Source organism: Cheilinus undulatus, linkage group 4 (assembly GCF_018320785.1).
Source record: "Cheilinus undulatus linkage group 4, ASM1832078v1, whole genome shotgun sequence".
Taxonomy (NCBI): domain Eukaryota; kingdom Metazoa; phylum Chordata; class Actinopteri; order Labriformes; family Labridae; genus Cheilinus; species Cheilinus undulatus.
In genome coordinates, this window is record NC_054868.1 from 22,719,975 (window position 1) to 22,741,782 (window position 21,808).

Sequence of the window (21,808 nt, forward strand, 5' to 3'; positions counted from 1 at the left end):
CTCTACTGTGGAGCCAAGCATCAGATGGAGTTGGAGACCTAAGGTTACCTTGTGTCCACTAGCGTCAGGGCAGTTTTGCTGTGTGAGACTCTTCAAACTTTTTTGGTCAGGTAATTGATGATTGATTTTTGGACTTCTCTCAAAGTAGTGTTTTCTGTATCTGAGTTGTTGTTTTTTGTTTTCGTGAGGTTCCTGTAGGGCAGGATGAACCCCCCCCCCCATTACGTCTCCTGTTGTGTGATGCAGTGAAGCGAGTTACTTTATTCTTCTTCTGGCTTCTACTTTTGACTATCTTCATTGAACTATGCAGCTATTCAAAATGATTGCCAACATGTTTTCTATTTGGATATTTTTCATAATGGTCAATCCTTTTAGCTATGAGGTTGTTTAAAATGTTACAATTATGATCATTTTAATGATCAATCTTTTCAAGAAGTAGCAAAGCTTTAAAAAACTGAACATCTACAGTCATGTTCATTGATGTGCACTGTCCCCTACAATAAATAAACACATAAATAAAGATTCTAAATCACAAGCTCCTGTGAGTGAAATAAAGACCGCTCTGTCTAAACGGCACAAATACATGGGTAAAACAAGAATTTACTCAGTATTTTGTGTCTAGAATTTTTATATTTGTGTCCATGGAATGAAAACAGGTATCAATACCGCCTGACTGTAACTAGAATCATATTAAATAGTACATTTACTGTAGATATCATGACAACCACCAGTCAAATTAACTAGGGACATTATAGGCATGATTTCAGTATCAGCAGATATTAGCTTAAAAAATTTAAATATCAGCATCTGATATATGGGAATTTCTGCTGATATCTAAGACCTATACATGGACCATACATATCGGCATTATTAGTATTAGCATTAGTGTTTGTAGTAATTATACAGGTGTACCATTAGGTACAGGTGGTTGCCCAGGGCACCACAAACTCAAGGGCTCAAGTGTGAGCCCTGAACATTTTGAATGAAGCCCCGAATGCAACCATAAAATTCTGCAATGAAATTTGAGTACAATGAAAAAAAATAAATAAATAATAGAATGACGGAGTACTGTTTACCTAAAATAAAAATGTGTTCAGTTAACTCAGAAAAACCGAGCTGACATACAGTAGCTATTCTGGATTTTTAAGTTAACAAAAATCATTTTTATGGTAACTCTGTAGTGTTCACTCTTACAGTATGGTACAATGAGAAAATAATATGGGTGGGCAATAAGGTGTCGTTGAATGTCACTGAATGAAATTGCCTCTATTTGCATTTATTTCTATGTTGTTGTAGAAATACAATTATGACATGTTTATGTGTTAATCATTCATGTCATGGTGTTTAAATTAAAATCTATAAAAAAAAAAAAAAAAAAAAACTGTTATAAAATAAACCATGTTAGGGAAATAATGTGAGTTAGTCTTGATTGTCAGCTGTTTTGTGATTTAGGCTTATGTGGGTCCCTAGCAGTGTTGGATAGCGTTACTTTTGAAACTAACTTGTTAGATTACTGTGTTACACACAGAGAAAAGTAATTTGCTACATTACTGTGTTACCTACTTCTTAAACTAATGCGTTAGAGTACTTCTGCGTTACCAAATATTAAAACCCTTTAGCCACTCATCAGATGTAAAAATGACATACAAGGACACACGTCTGTCTTTAAATGTGAAGACTCTAAGTCAACGTACAGCCTAACTTACAGCCCATAATCTGTATCTCTGCAGCCTGAGAACACCACCAACAGACGTGAAAAGTTTTGCAGCTCACACGCTCACAATCTGACAAGCTAAGCTGAAGCATACAGAATAACTCAAACGGTTTGTATAATAAAAGTACGTAACTAGAATGGCTGAACAGCTGATTCCAGAAAGCAAGCTGAGCATTTAAAACTTATCTTTTGCCTGATAGTGTTCTTGTCCCTTTTATCCAAAAATCCTACATAATGAGGATAATTCCACAGTGTCATGATGCCCTCTGTTATCTCAGAGGCTCAACAAGCCAGTGATGTCTGCGTATTCGCACAGAATGTTTACCTTCTGCTGGCATGGCACTACGTGCCATCGTGCATACAGGAAACAATGAAGGACAAACAGTGCAGATGTGCAGATGCTTCCAGGAGCTTCCTTTTTTTTCTTTCTCTTTTTGAAGCTACAGAAGAGAAAGGAAATTTGGGATTTTCCTTTCAGTAATGAGATTACTTGAATTGTAAAACTGTTACGTTACGCGTTACAACAAAAAAGTAATCTGAGTACTCTACCCCTGACACTGGTCCCAAGAAATTTACAGCTTTGAAATTAGGCTGCTCCTGTCTTAAAAAAAAAAAAAACATGTGTCCACTAACTCCATTTTCTGTAAGAAGACAATGATATTCAGTGTTTTTGTCATTTTTTCTTTACTAAAAACCCCAAATCAGGAAAGGATGGGACCACTGATTTCAACTTTTTCCACAGCAGTGATGGAAGAGAAACTAATGTGACTCATTTCTGTTCAGTTCCTGGTCCTGTGTCCAGCGTTTTTCCATGTTTTGTTTTTCTTTTAAAATTTCCTTAGGCAGAAAAACAGAAATTAGGCAGATGGTTCATTAAAAACCTTATGGTGTCTACAAAGGGAGGCAGAACTTTCATTACCTAGCAATAGTAAGAGCTTGTGAAGCAGTCCACACTTGATGTTGTGAGCTCATCTAGCACAATTATCAGTGCTAAAGTATAATGGAAAACATTGCAGAGTTCCTCCCTCTCTTTCTGTCTTTTGAAGGACTTTTCTTCTAAGAAAAGTATCTTAATTATCTTTTATTTAAGGTAATCCAGTTGAGACATTTGGAGCCGGTTTCTGTGCTAAAGGGCAACACCGATAAACCTTCTGGTTTCCATTTGACCTTTCTGTTTTTAAACTATATAGCGACCTAAACATACAGTAAGATGTGGTGACCTTCACTAATGCCTGGAGTGAAATATGGTTGGTTTGAATGGGGAAAAATGCAGAAATAGAAACCTCTGTATGTGCAAGGTGATGTTATGGCTTTAAAAAAGTTAATAACACATTGTTCCCATAAAAAAAAGTTTTAAGTTATCAGTGTAAGCTGCTTTACAGGAAAAAAAAAAACAAAAAAAAACATGCATAACCTAAAAATCATCCTCTGAAACTCCAAAGGGAAATATAGCACACTGCTGCCCACACTGCTCGAAGCTAAAAACAGCACCAAAGCACCAAAGATGGAGACGAAAAAACCCCACAACCTTAGGGATAAGGACCTACATAGGACTAAAATTGGAACTAAATTAAAAGTATGCAGATGATAGCTATATTTATGCTGCCTGACTGTCAATCTAAGCTTTCCAGCCACTCATCGGTGTGTACTGCTGTCTGTAGTGTTTTTAGAGTCCTGATTGAAATTCCTTCCTTTTTACCTCTATCTTTGTCTGCACAGTTGGCAGCTCTTTGCATCATTTATTGGCTGATTTCAGGAATCATGTCACTCATATTTCCAGAAACATTATTTTTTAAAACAGACACTCCTTTTTTAGCCACATATTGCATTTGTTTCAATGTGACATCCTTTCTCCTCTATTTAAACCTTCTCTTTTATCAGCACAAGTAAAACATGATGATAGAAGCAAAGAAAGTTTGACTTTATCATCTCAGTAACAAGAAAAACAAAACCTTGTGCAGGATAGACTAATCGAACCAAATGATGGAGAACTGTCAAATGAAACACAAAGTAGAAACATACAATAAATAGTCCTGTTTGTCAAGTTCTGTCACTCAACCAATGAATGGAAAAAAGAGACAGTAGGGAACAGGATTTTTAAGGCACATGAAACATCAAAAGTCAAGGTTAGTTATTGAAGAGAGCCTGAAACACTCACTATTACATGCAGACTCATAGGCACACACCATCAAAGAAACTTTGAACTAACAGTCACAGAGTACATCAGACATAATAACTGCAATCATTTAAACCTTTTACAGATAATAGTTGTTATGTTTATGGCTTCATTTCCCTGTGAATTGGTCGAAATGCCACAGATGTGAAAAACTGACTTTGGGTTTGATTGACCTCATGCAGGGCTGAATAATGGTTTTAACAAGGCCCTGATCAGTCCTACAATGGAGCAGCATGGAAAATCACAGGCCCAGCATTCATTTCAAACCTATCTTCCTAATGAGTAGCAATTCATTTTCATTCTTTGTGTCTAAAAAACAGAAGTGATGTAAAAGGTGTTACATTTATACTCACATTCCTGTTTTTGTTTAAATGCACTTGTGCTTTTAGATTTAAAGTAATATGCTTTTCCTTAAAGGTACAGTGTGTAAATTTAGAAATGTTTGTGAAATCTAATCAATAATTGAGAGCAAAGATTTCCAACATGAAGCACTGGATTAACACCAAGCCTGTTTTTTGCTAATTTTTGTCCTTCTGTATTATTTATGCAAAATGCCTGTATAATCTCAACCCCTTTAAGCAAAATCAAGTTACAGACATCTACTTTTTCAGGACAACCTGGACTATCAAAATATGTGTGTTGCAATTATGTCAGATGAATGTAGCAGTAGTAATGAACAGAGAGACCAAGTAAAAGAACATGGAAATTGGATCTCAATTAACTTTATACAATTCATACAGGCTTTGTCTATCAGGAGAAAAGATAACTTTCTAACAAACACCCAACAGAAACTATCACTATCACTCCATAAAAACAATTCAAATTTTGCACATGGGATCCAGTGCGATTTTTCATTATTTGGCCATAGAGGACATTTTTTTTTTTACTTACCTTTGTCTTTTGTTGATTTTTGGCTGGCCCTGACTGGTTGCTACTGCCAAGAAAACAATGGAAGAAGAATTTGGAACATTATGATTGGCCAAAAGGCTAATAGGAAGTTGATGTCTTTTAACTCTGGTGTTAAATGGAGGACTTACAAGGAAGAAGTTTTTCATCATGAAAAATGAAATAATTCGTTGTGTTATGATAGATTTAAGAATACTGATTTTTGGAATAAACACTGCGCTTTGCACCTGGATTAAACACCAGGAGCCCGCCTTAAACCAGCAAAAAGGTAAGCTTCAGATCAAAATCCATTCCATAGAGATAGGTCTTATGGTTCCTGGGATATCATAACCAACACATGCACTACTGCTGGAGATCGTTGGTGATCCCAAGAGATTTGACAGTTACAGCAGTCTGACCCGAGCCGTTGCAGCTTGAATCAAGCCTTCTGATGATGTTGCCTGCCATTTAGCGTGACAAGTCGCAAACAGCTGGAAGCAGAACGATGCAAGCAGGTACACTTAAAAAAAGGGAAATATACATTTTGTTCTGAAAGCCTATAAATGCTAGTTTAGTTTGATAAAATCATGCTATGTTGTTTGGAAATTTATTACCCCTTTTTTCACTTGGAAACATAAGTCCATAAACACTCCTGTGTCCTCCATCTGCTGCACATTAGGCTTAAATGCACAGCTAATGGAGGATGAGTGTTAACAGGGTGAAGTTTCTGTTATAAAACATTTTAAAAAGTCGGTGGAATCATTTCCATGAAGCAGATAAACGTGAAAAAGGGAAATGGAAATTTCATTTTGAAAAGGCTCTCATTTTTCCAGCTGCACATGTAAGCAGGACCTGCGACACTATACGGGGTCATACATGAGAAATCCAAGGTTATAGGAGCTGCGTTTGTCTATGGAAAATTATTTATTCTCCACAGATATCTTACTTATTACAAGACTGAGCTAGCAAAGTATTTTTGTGTTTATAAGAGCTGCGAAATTTTGCTGGCATGCTACATTGTTGATGACAAATGAGTAAGTGATAAGGAGGAATCAAACAGCCCAGTGTTATTCTTCATCATGATAATAAAAGCAGGGAACAGTTAATGTGCAAAAAAAAATGTCCCTATTGCAGAGACAGATTTATTGTGCAGTAACTTGAGAAATAATGAGTGACTGTGAGTCATTGCTATGATGGTCTCCTTCAGTCGCAGTGTTGTGAATTGGCAGCCAGATAGTGACAAACTCATGCCAAAGTTGGTCAGAACAAGAGCAAAAACATCCTTGCGCCAATAAAAGCTTTCAGTGTGATTCTTTTCTCTTCTTTAATAAAGAAATGTTGACCAGTTCTGAAAAAAAAAAAAAAAAAACTCTATACTATAGCTACATTCAAGGTAACTGCTACACCTGCAGCCAATGTTTACAGGCTACCTGTAGCTACTGCCCCATTCTCCTCAAATGTCACTGATTAATCTAGTTCACTCTCAGACCAGGAAAAACTGTTTCAGACTGAAGCTTTGCAAGATGAATCTGTCTAATGACAGACATGGAATCTGGCCAATCCATCTGCTTTGGAAGGTTAGTAATCTACTGGTTGGCCTTGTTTGAAATAAAATAGTGTGTCCATAGAGTGGTTGAAATCGTTTGCCTATGAATGTTGATAGGTAAGGATTATGATAATAAGGACTCCATATTGCATACAAAGTTTTATGTTTCAATTCCCTTTACAAAGCATTTGGGAAAAGCAGGACTTCCCCTGAGCTGACTGGAGGAACGTCCTGTCCATGACATTCATTACGGGCCAATCAGAGTGACAAGACAAAATGGGGCTGTATACATGTGCCTTGAGCTGACAGGCTAACGCTGCAGTAAATTGTTAATGGCAGAGGTTCTTGGTGAATAAAACTGATGTCAAGGCCAGTCATGTGACGTACAAATACATCTTCTCTGCCAAGATGAGCTTTCAGTGTGGCTCTGCTCTTGTTTTTAAGAGAAATGTGATCCAGTACTGATTAAACTGACGCTCTCTACAGAGACATCTTAGCTTATAGCTGCCACAGCAGCATTCATTGGATACACTGCCAAAACCCAACCCATAACAACGCAAATCCATGCCAAAGCAGACTGGGAGAAGAGCAACAACATCTTTTCCATCTTAAAAAGCTTTCAACGTAGCGTTCTGCCCTTGTTTTAATAAAGAAATGTTGTCCAGTTCTAACAAAGCTGTCGCTGTGGCTACGCCCCAGCTAATCACTCTACTAGCATCCATTGTATACAATCACTCACACTACAACTAATCCCTATCCCACATAACTCTCACAAAGTAATACCAAAGCAGGTCGGCAGAAGAATGAAAACATCTTTCCCATTATGAAAAGCTTTATGTGTTGTTTTTATTCTTTGTTTCATACAGACACTTGGTCCAGTTCTGGTAAAACTGGCGCTTTAGTAGAGCTATATTTATCCAATCACAGCACAAAAAGCTATCAGCTTTCAGTACAACTAAATCCCACCTATAGCTACTGCCTCTTTCTCCTCAAAAGACACCGATTGATTCCCTAACTGTGGTCAGTCTGACACAAATTTGCTTGATGACAGAGATGGACCCTGGCAAATCCATCTGCTTTGCAAGGTTTAGAAGTCAACTATCCATCATGTCTTTGCTTATTTTTCAACATAACTCAAAAGGGCCTGTATATGAAAGCATGGATGCTCTGGCAGCTCCAAATTTTGTGCAAAGCAATTGGAGCCTGGGGTTTTTCCAATCTTCAGCACCCAAAGAGCAGCAACACTTTTGGCATCAGTTGTTTTTTTTTTTTTTTGCCGTACTCTCAGCTCTCAGTCATATGTAGGGAGATATTAAAAAAGGCTTTCCTGTGCATTTTGACCTTCTGTACACATGCAAACTGCAGTTTAGGTAACTGAAAACACACCTTTTGGAAAACTTCTCTCATGGTTGAAGTTTTTCTTTTTTCTTTTCTTTTTTTTTTTTTTTTTTAAAGCATTTACATGTAGACAAGGAAGACTGAGATTTTGGCTTGTCACACTCTGCCCCAGTTTCTCCATTGTTTGATGTCAATGGTTTTGGACATTATTGCTTTAGTTTCCATAGAGTGACAGTGGATATAGCCATACTAACTGGACTACTGACATGTTTGCATATACACACCCCACTATGTTGATGAACAGAGATGGCTGAAAGGACTACAGAGCTCACTGCTGTATGACAGTCCAGAGACACAAATCAATGTGGGCAGTTTGGACAACATTTCCCTAAATAAAGAAAAAAATTAGCACACAGAGCTTATTAAAACAGGCCTTATGAATTCGTCCATGACTGGGAAACAATAAAGGATATTAAGAAATGCTCTGAAATTGAGGTTGCAGACTCTGCCAGCTCAAAGGACAGCATCTGTAGACACAGACCTTCAACTGTTAAAACACTGTTTAAAACATAGCATCTAATCTAACAATGTATGGATCAACACAAAACACATTTTAAATCCCTCATAAGATTAGCTATTTCTGAAAACTGTGTAGGACACACAAAAAAAGAATACTAAGAGGCCATCAACATACATACAGTACATACAGGCTTTTTTAGTCAATAAGCTATTTCAGCTGTCATAAAAGTAATGTGTTCATTAAGGCTGAGGGTGAACACCAGATACAATCTCCTATCTACATGCACTTTTATTATACTAAAATGTCTGGAAATATAATTATAGATAGCTCCTAATTAATGTAAGGATTAAATAAGCATGCATTTCTAATTTAGAGTCCTATCACAGAAGCCCAGCTGGGACTTAAAATGGGGATTTATCTTCTTAGACAATCTGTCTCCTACTTTGCCTTTTATACTTTTAGTAAAAACTTCCCCTGCATCAGGAACATTTTTTTTTGTTCATCCACACTTTTGCTAGTGTTTGTAGTCAAAGTGCTTCCTCAGCCTCATGCTTTTCCCGATAATGAAAGGCACTTCTGTTATCGCACCAACTCGCTGCTTCTATCAGTAAACTGTTTCCACTAAAACCCTTAAAAATCAACAAACTCACAGCATGTATGCTCACCAAACAAACTCTTCCCCAGCTACATCTTCCAATTTTGTCATTGTTGTTGGCTGTCTGTGTTTTGTCACTCCCTGCTTCTTATTTCCTGTTATTTAGTCATTAATGCCTCCATAAGATGTTGAACTCAGGTGCCTAAAAAAGCCAGGCACAGCATTTTTCTGTCTGTCTCCTGGCCTCTCTGCATACTTTAAAGTGCAAAAGAAGTCTACATAAAAAGCTGAATAGTTTGAACATGGCTTACAGTGGCAATCACACTAAGGGCTTTGAAAACTCACAACATAGTGTCCCTGGAGTGTTCTAGGGAAAGCAGTCTGCTGAGCATTTTTTCATTTCTGTGCTGCTAGCATAACCCACTATTAGCACTGTGTGGTGTGCATTCATGTCTCTTTAGATTCTGTCACATTTGATATAAATAGTTAAACCCACAAAAGGACAGAACTCCTTTTCATGTCAGTGTGGTCACTGGTCATAGAGACTGTATTTAAGGAATTATAATGTGATGTCACAGTCTAACGAGCCTGATCAGCCTTTCTTGACTCTTTTGGAGCATTTTAATCGTTTCCCAGCCTAGTTGTACCAGAAGACCAAACGCTTTCAAAAAGTATGTAGAAAGGGGTTAATTTAGATTAGATCTCCATTATGAAAATAAATTAATAACCTTGATAGTAATTTGTTTACCTATTTTTCTATCAAGTAAAGAGTGTACCAATGATTTCTCTTTGTTTCCCTTTTTTCCTCCCTCCCTCCCTCTTTGATGTTAAACTGTAAGATAGATCATTAGCTTTAAATGGACTTCAATCCGCTCATTACATGTCCCATTTACCTTCACTGCATAACACTCTGCTTTTCATAACGAGACAGAAAAATGTGCAGGGAGATAGAGGAAGTATCCACACACAGGGGAGATCTGGACAGAATAAGAGCAAAATAAATGTGTATGTGAATTAAGGATTAAATCAGTTAGAGAGAGTTAGAAGGCAGAGAGATGAAGACAAAGATACCACCAAGAAAAGAGAGATGGAAAGATAGGACCCTTCGAGCAGAGAGGGATTAAAATCTTTGGAGAGAAAAAGTGCCTGTGAATTGAGATAAAAGACAGGAACCTGTAATTTCTGTCATGTTGATACAATCCCCTTTGAGTGGTTTAGAATATAGACAAGCTTATTCAGTGGTCTGAGGAATACTTGGTTCTGATTGGCTGAAGGGTAGTAATTAATTCCTGACAGATAGGCACTCTCAGAGTATTTCTGATGGAAACTAGTGATAGGAATTCTGGTTCTTATGCGGCTCCAGTCTGTAATAAGAGCTGGATCTTTTAGCTCTCTTCAGCTGAGACCATTTTGGCTTCACTAAATCAGCCTATGGTTGCTATGAGTGCATCAGTTTTATTAAAAGGATTCACTGTATTTATACTAAACTGTACAATTTAATATCAACACCATTTTACATTGTTAGCTATTGTAACGTTAATGCTATACCACCGTGCAGTCCTGCATGGGTCCGCATCCACCCACACCTGTAGGGCTCTAACCTGACACACCACATGGATTTGTTTCACACATTCATCTGGAAAACCTCCAATAGAATGTGTCTGGGGTGGGCAGAGCCTTTGGAAAAAAAAAACTCGGAGGGTGACTGGATGAACGTTCTGACTGACACATCTTAACGGGCCAATCAGAGCAACAAAACTCGTGACATTGTAGTTGTGAGCTGCTACCGGGGAGTAAACTCCACAGAGAACTGAATAACATGAACTATGGCGACTGTAGACATGTCAGTACATGACTTTTGTTGTTTTTGAAAGGAAAAGAACTCAATGCTGTTCTTCATTCTTCTTTTAAAAAACAAATTTTGTCAAGTTCTGATAAAAGTGAAGCTACAACAGCATCTACGCTAATCTCTTCTGCATAACTGCACCGGCCTCTTGTCACTGCTTGCTTACATCACGACTCCACTGCGCCTGAAAGTACTGCCTCTTACACCTGATTGGTCCTGTCACTTTTTTACAGGGCCTAATCTGTTTAGAGGGGAGATTTCCAAGATGGATTCACCAGTGAGAGACACAAAAACAGGCGAATCCATCTGCTTTGCAAGGTTAGAACCAAGACCCAACCCGTTACCCACAATTATCCCCATTCAATACTTAGCTCTACTCTGACCCGTGAGCACATCCTGACCTGACCCAACTCGACCAGTGATTTAAATACACGCTTCATGCAGCCACTTACTTTTAGCATTTTTTTTTAACCACTGCATAATCAATGTCTTAATAAAAAAGATGGTACTGCGCATCTCCTGATATTCACACCTTGAGCACTTTGTGCACACATATGAGCAGCAATTAATAAGCCAACAATGGCACCTTTTCTTTCGCTCACACACGCTAACACTCCCTGACAAATGCATGCATACATCAATGAACAGATGCTTCTGTTAGAACAACTGCCCACTTGTATTTTGCTAATGGCCTACAAATAAAGACTGTTAAAGAACAAAGACTCAAAACAGATAAAAGGATTCACTTCATCCCCATTTATATATATAAATATAAATACAGGTGCACCTCTATGAATTAGAACATCATCAAAACGTTGATTTAGTTCAGTATTTTAATTCAAAAAGTGAAACCTGTATATCATGTACTGTAGATTTATTACACAAAGACTGATATATTTCAAGCATTAATTTCTTTTGATTTTGATGATTATGGCTTATAGCAAATGAAAACTCAAATTCAGGGTCCCAGAAGATTAGAATACTGTGAAAAAATAATTACTGGAGACTCGTGGTGTCACATTCAACCAGCTGAGTAACTCAAAACATCCTGCAAAGGTTTCCTGAGCCTTTAAATGGTCTCTCAGTCTGGATCATTTGCCTGCACAATCATAGGCAAAACTGCTGATTTGACAGAAGATGATTATTGACAGCCTGCACAAGGAGGGTAAGACACAAAAGGTCATTGCTAAGGAAAGTGGCTGTTTGCAGAGTGCTGTTTCCAAGCACATTAATGGAAAGTTGAATGGAAGGGAAAAAAAAGGTGCACAAGCAACAGAGATAAGTGCAGCCTTGAGTGGATTGTAAAACGAAGACCATTCAAGAATTTGGGGGAGCTTCACAAGGAGTGGGCTGCAGCTGGAGTCAGATCCAGGACATGGGCTACAGCTGTCGCATCCCTTGTGTCAAGCCACTCTTAGACAATGTCAGAGGCGTCTTACCTGGGCTAAGGACAAAGAGACTGGACTGTCCTCAGATGAAAGTAAATTTTGCATTTCATTTGGAAACTCGAGGTCCCAGAGTCTGGAGGAAGAGAGGTGATGCAAAGTATCCAAGTTGCTGGAGGTCCAGTATAAAGTTTCCGGTGGTGGTTTGGGGAGCCATGTCATCTGCTGGTGTTTTATCAGGTCCAAGGTCAGCGCAGGAAGTAACCAGGAAGTTTTAGAACACTTAATGCTTCACTCTGCTGAGCAGCTTTATGGGGATGCTGATTTCATTTTCCAGAAGGAATTGGCCCCCATATCTATTTTAAAGACCATGGTATCCCTGTGCTTGATTGGCCAGCAAACTTGCCTGACCTAAACCCCGTAGAGAATCTATGGGGTATTGTGAAGAGGAAGATTTGAGATACCAGACCCAACAACACAGAAGAGCTGAAGGTCACTATTAGAGCAACATGGGATTCCATAACACCTCAGCAGTGCCACAGACTGATCGCCTCCATGCCACACCGCATTGCTGCAGTAAGGTGTGCAAAAGGAGCCCCGACCTAGTGTTGAGTGCTGCACATGTTCATACTTTTCAATTGTCCAACATTTCTGTGTTAAAAATCCTTTTTTAAAATTGGTTTTAAGTAATATTATAATTTTCTGATATTCTGAATTTTGGGTTTGGGGATTAAGTGAATGCCCATGTCCGCAATATGCAATCTTTGGTAGGCCGACAGCAGCTGCATAAAAGTTGAAGGGGAAAAATGTTCAGCAATGAAGAGAGTAGATCCTAAAATGCAGGTACATTATGGTACAGTCTGATGCATGATGTGGTAAATAGCCAGCATTCAACATGTTTATTTACTTTGCGCCCACATCTAGGTAAGTTGTGTGTCATATTCAGTCACAGATTCACCATTCTGACAATAAACTAAAATCTGAGGCACATCAGTAACATGGTGAATCAGGTTGATAACTGAGCTGTAAGCTGAGTGTTACAGACAAAAGTCCTTTCCAAAAGTTTTCTTGTGAATTCTGAGCATTTTTGATGACTATTAGACTGCTCCTGTAAGCTGTGAGTCTGCTCATTGAATCTGTGGACATGTGTCACTGTCAGATTATTCACACGCACGCTGTGCATTGCAGAGACTGTAAATGTAGAGTCTCAGTCCTTTTGGGGAGAAAAGAATCCCTCTAAAGTGACAACTAAAGATAACTCGTTTGTCATTTAGAACAAAATGACATGCATACATTTTAACATTTGCATAAGTTTTTTGTCAGACATGAATCAGACATGTCAGACAAAAATGTAAACTAAAAAGAGGAGATCAAACTTGTTGAAGTGTGAGCTGAATATAAGTTGGAGTAGTTTATGATTCTTCATGTCTTTTTTGTAAAAAAAAATAAACTTCTTTACTTTTAAAGGTACAATGTGTAAAATGTGGCATTTTAGCGACATCTAGCGTTCAGATTTTAGAATGAGCTGATCTGTTACCAAAACGTCACATCACTAAGCGACGAGAGCCTGTGAAGACCAAAAAAGGATCGTGAGCCGGACATCATTTACAGCAGTGATGAGGTGAGGGTTTATTGATTCATTTTTGCAACCATTATTTTTATAGATTATAGGTCAGTTTTCTTCTCCACCTGCCTTCCAGGTAGCTTTCAGGACCGGCGGGCAGGTTCGTGTTTAAAAATCGCGTTTCACTCTTTCTGTCCCCAAAACGTTGCCGTAGACAACATGGCGGTTCGTTATGTCAGCCTCCTTGAGGGCGACCAGCGGTAATGTAAATTTTTAAAGGTTTTTTCTAATTTTGTGAAAAGAAAACGAACATTTAAAGGGGATGATTGTGCACTTATTTTAACATACTTCACATAGATATATAAACATTATATCCAATGTACACTGTTTCGGTTTGGCGAAATGCAGCCAAATTTTACATATTGTACCTTTAAAATTTTGGCTGTCATCAAAATCTCACTGGGTTTGTTTTTCTTTTAACTGAGAAGTTATACAGAAAAGAAAAAAAAAAATTAAATGCAGCCATTTATGTTTCAGTCCAGAATAGGGTCAAGTTATGCTTCAAACTCCCAATAAATCCTAAAGAGTTTCCCTGTCCTCCAGAGCTACACATAAACTACATTTACTACACATATGAAAATTGGTAAAGGAGGACTGGGAAAAGCTGAACATGTGGCACAAGGAGCAGGAGAGGCAGAAGCAGACAGAGATGCTGAGGCTGAGCTAGGCTAAGCTGTGGTAAAAGAGGAAAGAGAGGCTAAGAGAAAAGCAGCTAAACTGTGAGGGTGCTTGTAACTATATATACAGTATGCCTAAATGCACAATAGCAATAAAACAGTAGTGACTAGCAGTAGAAAAAAGTGAAAAATTTTACTTTAGCTCGATTGACATGTAGAAAAGCACAACAACAGAGCAACTGCACAACGCTCACCATACGTTAGCCGCATTGGTTGATGGGGACATGTGGGTGAGCGACCTGAAGCCAGAAACAGCACTTTAATTTTGAATTTTATTAAAAATGCATACATATTTATATTTTTTCATGGTTCCAGTTTCTAACCAGTATATCCAAGAAGTCCTCTGAGAGCTATGAAAGACAATTGGAGCCACAGGGTGGTTTGCAAATACAGACAGCTCTCCAGTTATAGTAGTAAGATTTAATCATCAGACATACATTGATGTATTTTCATTCTGTGTTTAAGCGTTTTGACTTTGCCTCGCATTTTCCCTTTAATAAATGTAACAAAATGGAATGGAAATGGAAGTTATCGCAAAGTTTATTTGTAAGTAGTCCTTAACGTTTATTTGAATCTTTATCTTGTAGATGCATGCTTTTCATGTGAATGTATTTTATCTGAATGAATATTCATAATGAATCACATAATCCATTGATCCATGTAGTTGAGTGTCTTGTTTTAGTGACTACAAGGTCACTTCTGCCTGAACAGACGTGCTTTTAGCTGCATCCATTTGTGTATGTCAATCCAAATAGGCAACCACACCTATTATGCCTGAGGCTTGAACTGATTTGCCTTGTTGACTTGTGACAGAGCCTGGAGATCTTTCTTTTCTCTGGTAGCTTACCTGAAGCCTTCACTGCAGGTTTCATTGCACTGCTTTGCTGTACTAACCTGTCTGCTGACCCAGTGTTCTCGCCCCTCCTTCTAACTCTACACCTTCCTCCACCACATCTGAGTTTCTTTAATTAATCTAGTGTCTTCCAGTTCATCTCCTTTGATCCCTCAGCGTGTAAGAGGTCCTATTTTCTCTGCCCCCCATATTGCTTTGCTTGTAGCTATTCCTTTGTCTCTCTGTGACTGTCCATCTCACACCTGTATCAAGTAATCTTATCTCTCTCTGTTCCTTAACCTGTTTTATACCTGATTCATCTTCTTTTTCTTTTTCAAAGGTTATTGGTTATTGTACAGTGAGCAAAGAAGAAGGAATACCGGGGACAGAGAAAATGTAAAGACGTTTGGCAAGTCTTAGCTGGGTTCAAATCCAGGACTTAACAACTGAGTCGAGGATCACCAAGCACCTGGGGAACTCCTTCGTTTTACTTTTCTTGCCCCTGGTGTCAGGTTTTCTCCAGCCATTGGGATGCCTTAGAAGAAAGGGATGAGTGTCTTTTTCTCTCTTTTATCTTCAGTCTGTACATCAAGGTATTCTGTTGGATTAGATTAGCAAGGCCCACCAGTTGATGGTGAATGGGAGCAGAGTAGTGAGGTGAGTTAGCAGTGACGTTGTGGATGAGGCTCAAATTATAAGTAAACTTTGATGAATGGACACCTTGTTGGGCATTAACCCTTACATAACAAACTCCTGGTTAGCTATTTGTTCTAACAACTTGCTGGTGTTTCTGTGGAGGATGGTGTTTAGCTGTTGTAACCTGCAGTGTAACTAATGTGCAATAGGACCTACTGAGACTGAAGTTGAAGCTGACTGAAAATAAAATAATCACCCTAGCGTTAATAGCACATGGGGGGGGGGGGGGGCCAAGAGAGTGTGTGTGATGTGTGTTGTATTAGTAAATTGTCATGTAGTTTGGTTCAATGTTTTAAATTTGCTACAAATATTAACAAAAAAGGCCTATTTCACTCATCCCTCAGTGTGTTCATATTTTAGCTGAATCAAATTCTCTGCCACTTCTACCGCTGTAGGAGTAACTGCAGGAGCTGGTTTGATTTAATCTATTCTTCTCTGCGCTAACTTCCATCCCCTGCTCCTGAACTTTCCCTCTGTCTCCCCCCTCTGCCCCCTGCCTTTCTTTAATTCTATCTTTTGATTGTCCTCTTCATCACCCCAACCTGAGCCCTGCTTTCCCCCCTTTAATCAAGCCAAATGTAACTTTTTCCTCTTTTTCTTCTTTTGTTTCTCAGAAAAAAAAGAACCTCAGCACCTACCGTACTTTATTTCTCCTTCTTTTGTTTCTCTCTTATGCCTTCATCTGGCTTTCTTTCCTCTCTGTGTTTCCCTCACCTACAGCCATGTCAACAACACATTGTAGCAACCTACAGAACTTCAGAACAGCTAAAACGAGTTTTAAACACCCAAAACATGATTCAAGAAAGGGACAGAAGAAGATATTCACAATATATTCACAACAAACAGTAAGTATTCTTTTGGTGCATTGATCAATTAAACAGTTCAAAGATCGATTGCTAATTTACCTACATCTCTGAAATAGACATGATAGGATGTAAATCTCTGTTTCCCAAAACAAATCAATTCAAATCTCAAATCACAGGCTACAATTGGATTCACCAATGATTCATTAAAATACAGAACTATTTGGTTTGATTCAATCTGATGCAAATTGATTGTGGAATCCATCCATCCATCCATTTTCTATACCCCTTATCCCATTGGGGGTCGCTGGGGGGCTGGAGCCTATCCCAGCTGTCATTGGGCGAGAAGGGGGGTACACCCTGGACTGGTTGCCAGTCAATTGCAGGGCTGATATATAGAGACAGACAACCATGCACACTCACACTCACACCTACAGCCAATTTTAGAGTCACCAATTAACCTAATGAGTATGTTTTTGGTGGTGGGAGGAAGCCGGAGTACCTGGAGACAACCCACGCATGCACGAGGAGAACGTGCAAACTCCTAACATGCAAACTTGTTCAGTTTTACAGTGCATCTATACATTTTTGGAAAAAAAGCTATTACGTACAACTGCGGCAGATAAATCTCACCTGTTGAAAAGACAGAGCTAACAATTATTTAAGATGCTAACACTAGAAGCAGCACAAATAGACCAGAATATTAAAACATTCATAGTTAAAACTCAGTGAAGCCCTCAGATATCAAGATATCCACAGCCAGTGTTATTCCCCTTGGCTAACAGCCATAAAGTGTTGTCAAGAATAATTGAGTTGATTCCATAATGAGTACATTTGAATCCACACTTTTGAACTGATCTTTTAAGTTATTTGGGTTGCAGGGCGGTGCAGGGGTTAGCGCTGTTTCCTCACAGCAAGAAGATCCCTGGATCGATTCCTGGGCAGGGTCTTTCTTTCTTACATCTTAATTGAGTGTCTCCTTTTGGTCACTGGATACAAGTACGATTGAAACAAGGCCACCTATCAGCAACACTGTTTCCAACCCTTTTTTCTAGATACAGATCAACTACATTTATCTAACTGTCCATTAGATTAATCACTTCAAAACAACACTGGTGTAAATGTTGTCCTCAAAGAGGAAAGGTAAGGAAAACTGGCATATATCCTGCCCTACATGTGTTACAGGCCATGCATCAGTGGCAGAGACCAGTTGTCAACAGTCTGACCCTTGTACATTGCAGCCAGAAGGGCTTATGCTCCCTCTGTAAAGCGTGTCAGGCTGCCAATCACCATCACACCTTTTCCCGCAGAGGGCTGATTTTATCTCATCAGCTCATTCCACCAAAGAATCAGCTAGTGAGCTAACTCAGCAGCTTAAATTCAACAAAACAACGTATGTCCCCTGAAATTGTTATTGTTTGTGTTACTGTCTTAGTAATTATTCACAAGTACACACTTCATACATATTCTACCACAACTTAATTATTCACAACAAGGGGAACTCGAATGGAAATGTGCCAGGCTGCTTGTTTAACACACAGTCCACTCATGCAAAAACACAGAATAATTTATAGTACTTACTTTAGGTCCTGAAACGGCTCTGCCCGTACATGTGACGTCTCAACAGAATGGCTGAACACCACGCCTTCATTGCCTAAGGAACGAGAAAGAGAGGATGAAAGGAGAATAAAGAAAAGACTTATCTTTTGGATTAAAGCCTGCACAATGTTGCATCATGCGTCTGTTCTTGGAGCTGAGGCAGACACTAAAAATGCAAGACATAGTGCTCCGATCTCCTGTGTGTTGAATAAAACAAGTACAAAATGTTTCCAGTCACAATACACATTCACATACAACGCCAATGTGGAGGAAAGAGGGAGAATGTTTGGCTTAAACACTAATAACAGGGATTTATTTCCTGTCACAGACTGGATGTCAGCGTCCTTCAGGATTTTTCTGATGTATTGATAAAAATGTCAGCCAGGGGGATTATATCCCCCCACATTTTACTGATGCAGAGTAGTAACACTGCACAACATAATTTTCCACTGGCTGTGGTATGATGCAGTGTTTAACCCCCCCATGTGCAGCAGCCACCTCCGCTTTAGCCTGCAGTCCTGAACAGATGCTTGGGGGGAGTGCTGGTCATGACTCCTGCTGAGGCTGAAGATACGTGCTGGAAACTTCAGCACTGCTTCGAATTTAAATTCTGCACAAGACAACTGCTCATTGTTATTGAGTCAGATCCAAAATGAGTAAATTGTTTAAAATCTGATGCAGCATATGTTTGTTTTTTTTCAAGGAGATTCATGGAGGACATTGGCATTTTACATTAGAAAAAAAAAGATTGAGTAGTTTGTTTGTTTACTTCTCAGTTGAGAACATTTTTTATTTGTTTTTCCCAAGGTCCAATGAACAATGCAACAAAAATATGTTTGTGCAACTACCAACAACAAAAACACTGACATATGAAAAGAAAAAACATATTTTCTATAGCTCTCTATAACCCTTTGTAAACAACCGATTCATTTGTTGAAAATTTTTATTTGTTCTGATATGCTTTACTTTTCACCTTCTGACCGTGTCACCTTTGGTTCCATGTTAGTGCATACAGTTTGTGAGACTGTCCTTGGTATTCAGCTGTTTATGTCAAAGGTACAAGAATGACGCGAAGCTCAAACTGGTGCATCATATTTCATGGTTAAAATATCTGTTAAACAGCAGACAATCAAATCAGAAGTGCTGCCTTGTACCATGTATTGATAGCTTGTTTTTCACTTTAGGTTTGCATTCTCCCCCCAATTTTTATACACAGTGTACGCATCGCAGAACGCTGGCAAATCGTACCGCGTAGCACTTTGCTCCCTCTCTAGTCTCTCAGAGCATTTCCATACATGCGCTCCAGACTGGCAGCCGTGCGTGCCTGGAGCGCCACTCCGCTCTGCTTTGTTTCAGATACGCTGCAGATACATTCAGCATCGGCCGCTGCCAAACCTCGTAAATTCACCGTCGTTCAGAAAGCACCAACCATGGAAGTCACAGGCATAGAACATTCGGTTCTTTCAAAACAAAACACAGACTTCCGATCGTAAATCATCACTATATCAACATTACGTCTCATCCTGCAGAGAGCAAAGGGTCACAGAGAGGTCAGTGGGTCACAGAGCTACAACGACACCATTGACAGGGAAAAGTTTACTTTTGGGGATATTTAGCCAAAGAATTTTGCACAAAACCATAGATCCTTTTTAGCAAACATTAACCTTTTAACTTCCTAATGTACTCAATCAATGGAGGAAGCAATAATATCATGGACTTATACCAGAAAGGATGACAAATTAACCCCAAAAGGTAAAATAGTCCGCTGTTCACATACTATTCCTGCGTGAACTCACAGTTCTCCCGTGATTTCTGCCTGCTGATCAGGACTGCGTGCCACAGCGCTGCGCTCTAGACTCGCTTCCAGTGGGCGAGGTTGCTCTCCTTCAATCGGAGCAAACCCGCGACGCTTTGGTGCATGGCGCGCACGCTGTAAAAGTTTGTTCAAAATAAACTGTCCCAACAAAAAATAAAAAATAAATAAAAAACAACAACATAACAAAACATTGAATAAACAATATATTCAATGAAAATGATGTTATGGTGTTGAGAAGATACCTTTTGATGCTGTTGCTAAATTTACTATATACATATTTATTAAGAATGTTTCAGATGCTTCTTAATGAAATCTTGGCTTAGTTCCAACTGCTCTTCAAAGAACCCAAAACCATTATGCCTTGCACTCTAGTGACATTGTTCATCTGCTTGTTCCTCGTGTCAGGACTGAATTGGGAAAAAAGGCTTCAGTGTTGCCGCCCCTTCAGCATGGAACAATCTCCAGACTGATCTGAAACTGTCTGAACTCATTTCACTTGAAGGCTTTCGTTCTGTCTCAGATGACATCGCAAGACCATGGAAAAGTGCCAGTGTTTATAAACTGGTTATAGTGAGTCATTTTCAGGAACTTTATCTGCAATTAAATGCACTTTCTAAATTAATATTGTTTTAAATCTATCTGTCCGTCTCTGTCTCTGAAATGTATTATTTATTGTGATGTGTGCTGCTGACCTCTCGGCCAAGTCACCCTTGTAAAAAAGATCTCGATCTCAATGGGTCTTTATCTGGTTAAATAAAGGTTAAATAAATAATTAAATAAAATGATGTGATTTTCCTTACGGTTTAATGCTGTTGTTTTATTATTTATATAAATATTTGAAGATAAAAACACAAAAAGCCAAAAGGTAGAGCCAAAAACAAAAATGCTGCAAAGTAGTTTGCATTGCAAAGACTTCCAGAAATCATGTTGTCTTGACAGTTTGCCATCCACAAAGGCAACTTAAAGCCGAATTATGTAAAGAAGGAACCATATGTGAACAGGATTCAGAAACTCTAGCATCTTCTCTGGGCACAAAGCTCATTTAATACAGACTGAAACAATATGGAAAACTGTTCTGTGGTCAGATGAATCAACATTCCCTTTTGGAAACAACAGAGGCTATGTCTAGTGGACTAAGGAGGACAGGGACCGTTATGCTTGTTATCCGTGCCAGTTCAAAAGCCTGCATCTCTGATGGTTTGAGTTTGCATTATTGCCTTCGGTGTGGGCAGTTGACACATCTGGAAAGGCATTATCAATGCTGATGTGTAGACAGAGATTTAAGAACAACTTACGCTCCCACCTAGACAATGTCTCTTTGAGGGAAGGCCTTGCATATTTCAGCGAAACAATGCTAAACCACATACCACATTCATTACAACAGCATGGCTTCACAGTAGAAGAGGCCTGCCTGCAATTCGGATCTTTCACCGATACAAAACATTCGACACATCATGAAATTAAAACCCCGGCAAAGGAGACCCATGACTGTTGCAGCTAAAATACTACATCTGACAAAAATGGGACAACCTTTCTCTTCAAAAACTCAAGCAATGACTCCTCATATTCCATACATTTACAGACTGTTGTTAAAAGAAAATGGGATGTTATGTTAAACAATGGTAAACATCGCTCCATCCTTACTTTTTTTGAAAAGAGTTGTTGCGATCAAATTCAAAAGTCTTTTCATGATATGGTAAAATGTCTCAGTTTAAACATTGGTTATGTTGTTTATATTCTATTTTGAAGAAAATAC

General features: G+C 38.8%; 1 protein-coding gene across 3 annotated transcripts in view; it reads right to left on the bottom strand.

Moving 5' to 3' along the window:
• The window catches only part of LOC121508055 (zeta-sarcoglycan), a 605,848-nt gene that overhangs the window by 78,819 nt on the left and 505,221 nt on the right, over window positions 1-21,808 (bottom strand). For all 3 annotated transcript variants that reach the window (XM_041784545.1, XM_041784546.1, XM_041784544.1), the window contains one exon: window positions 18,219-18,291. In XM_041784545.1, coding sequence (XP_041640479.1) covers window positions 18,219-18,291 — 73 coding nt within the window. The remainder of the gene's footprint in view (window positions 1-18,218; window positions 18,292-21,808) is intronic.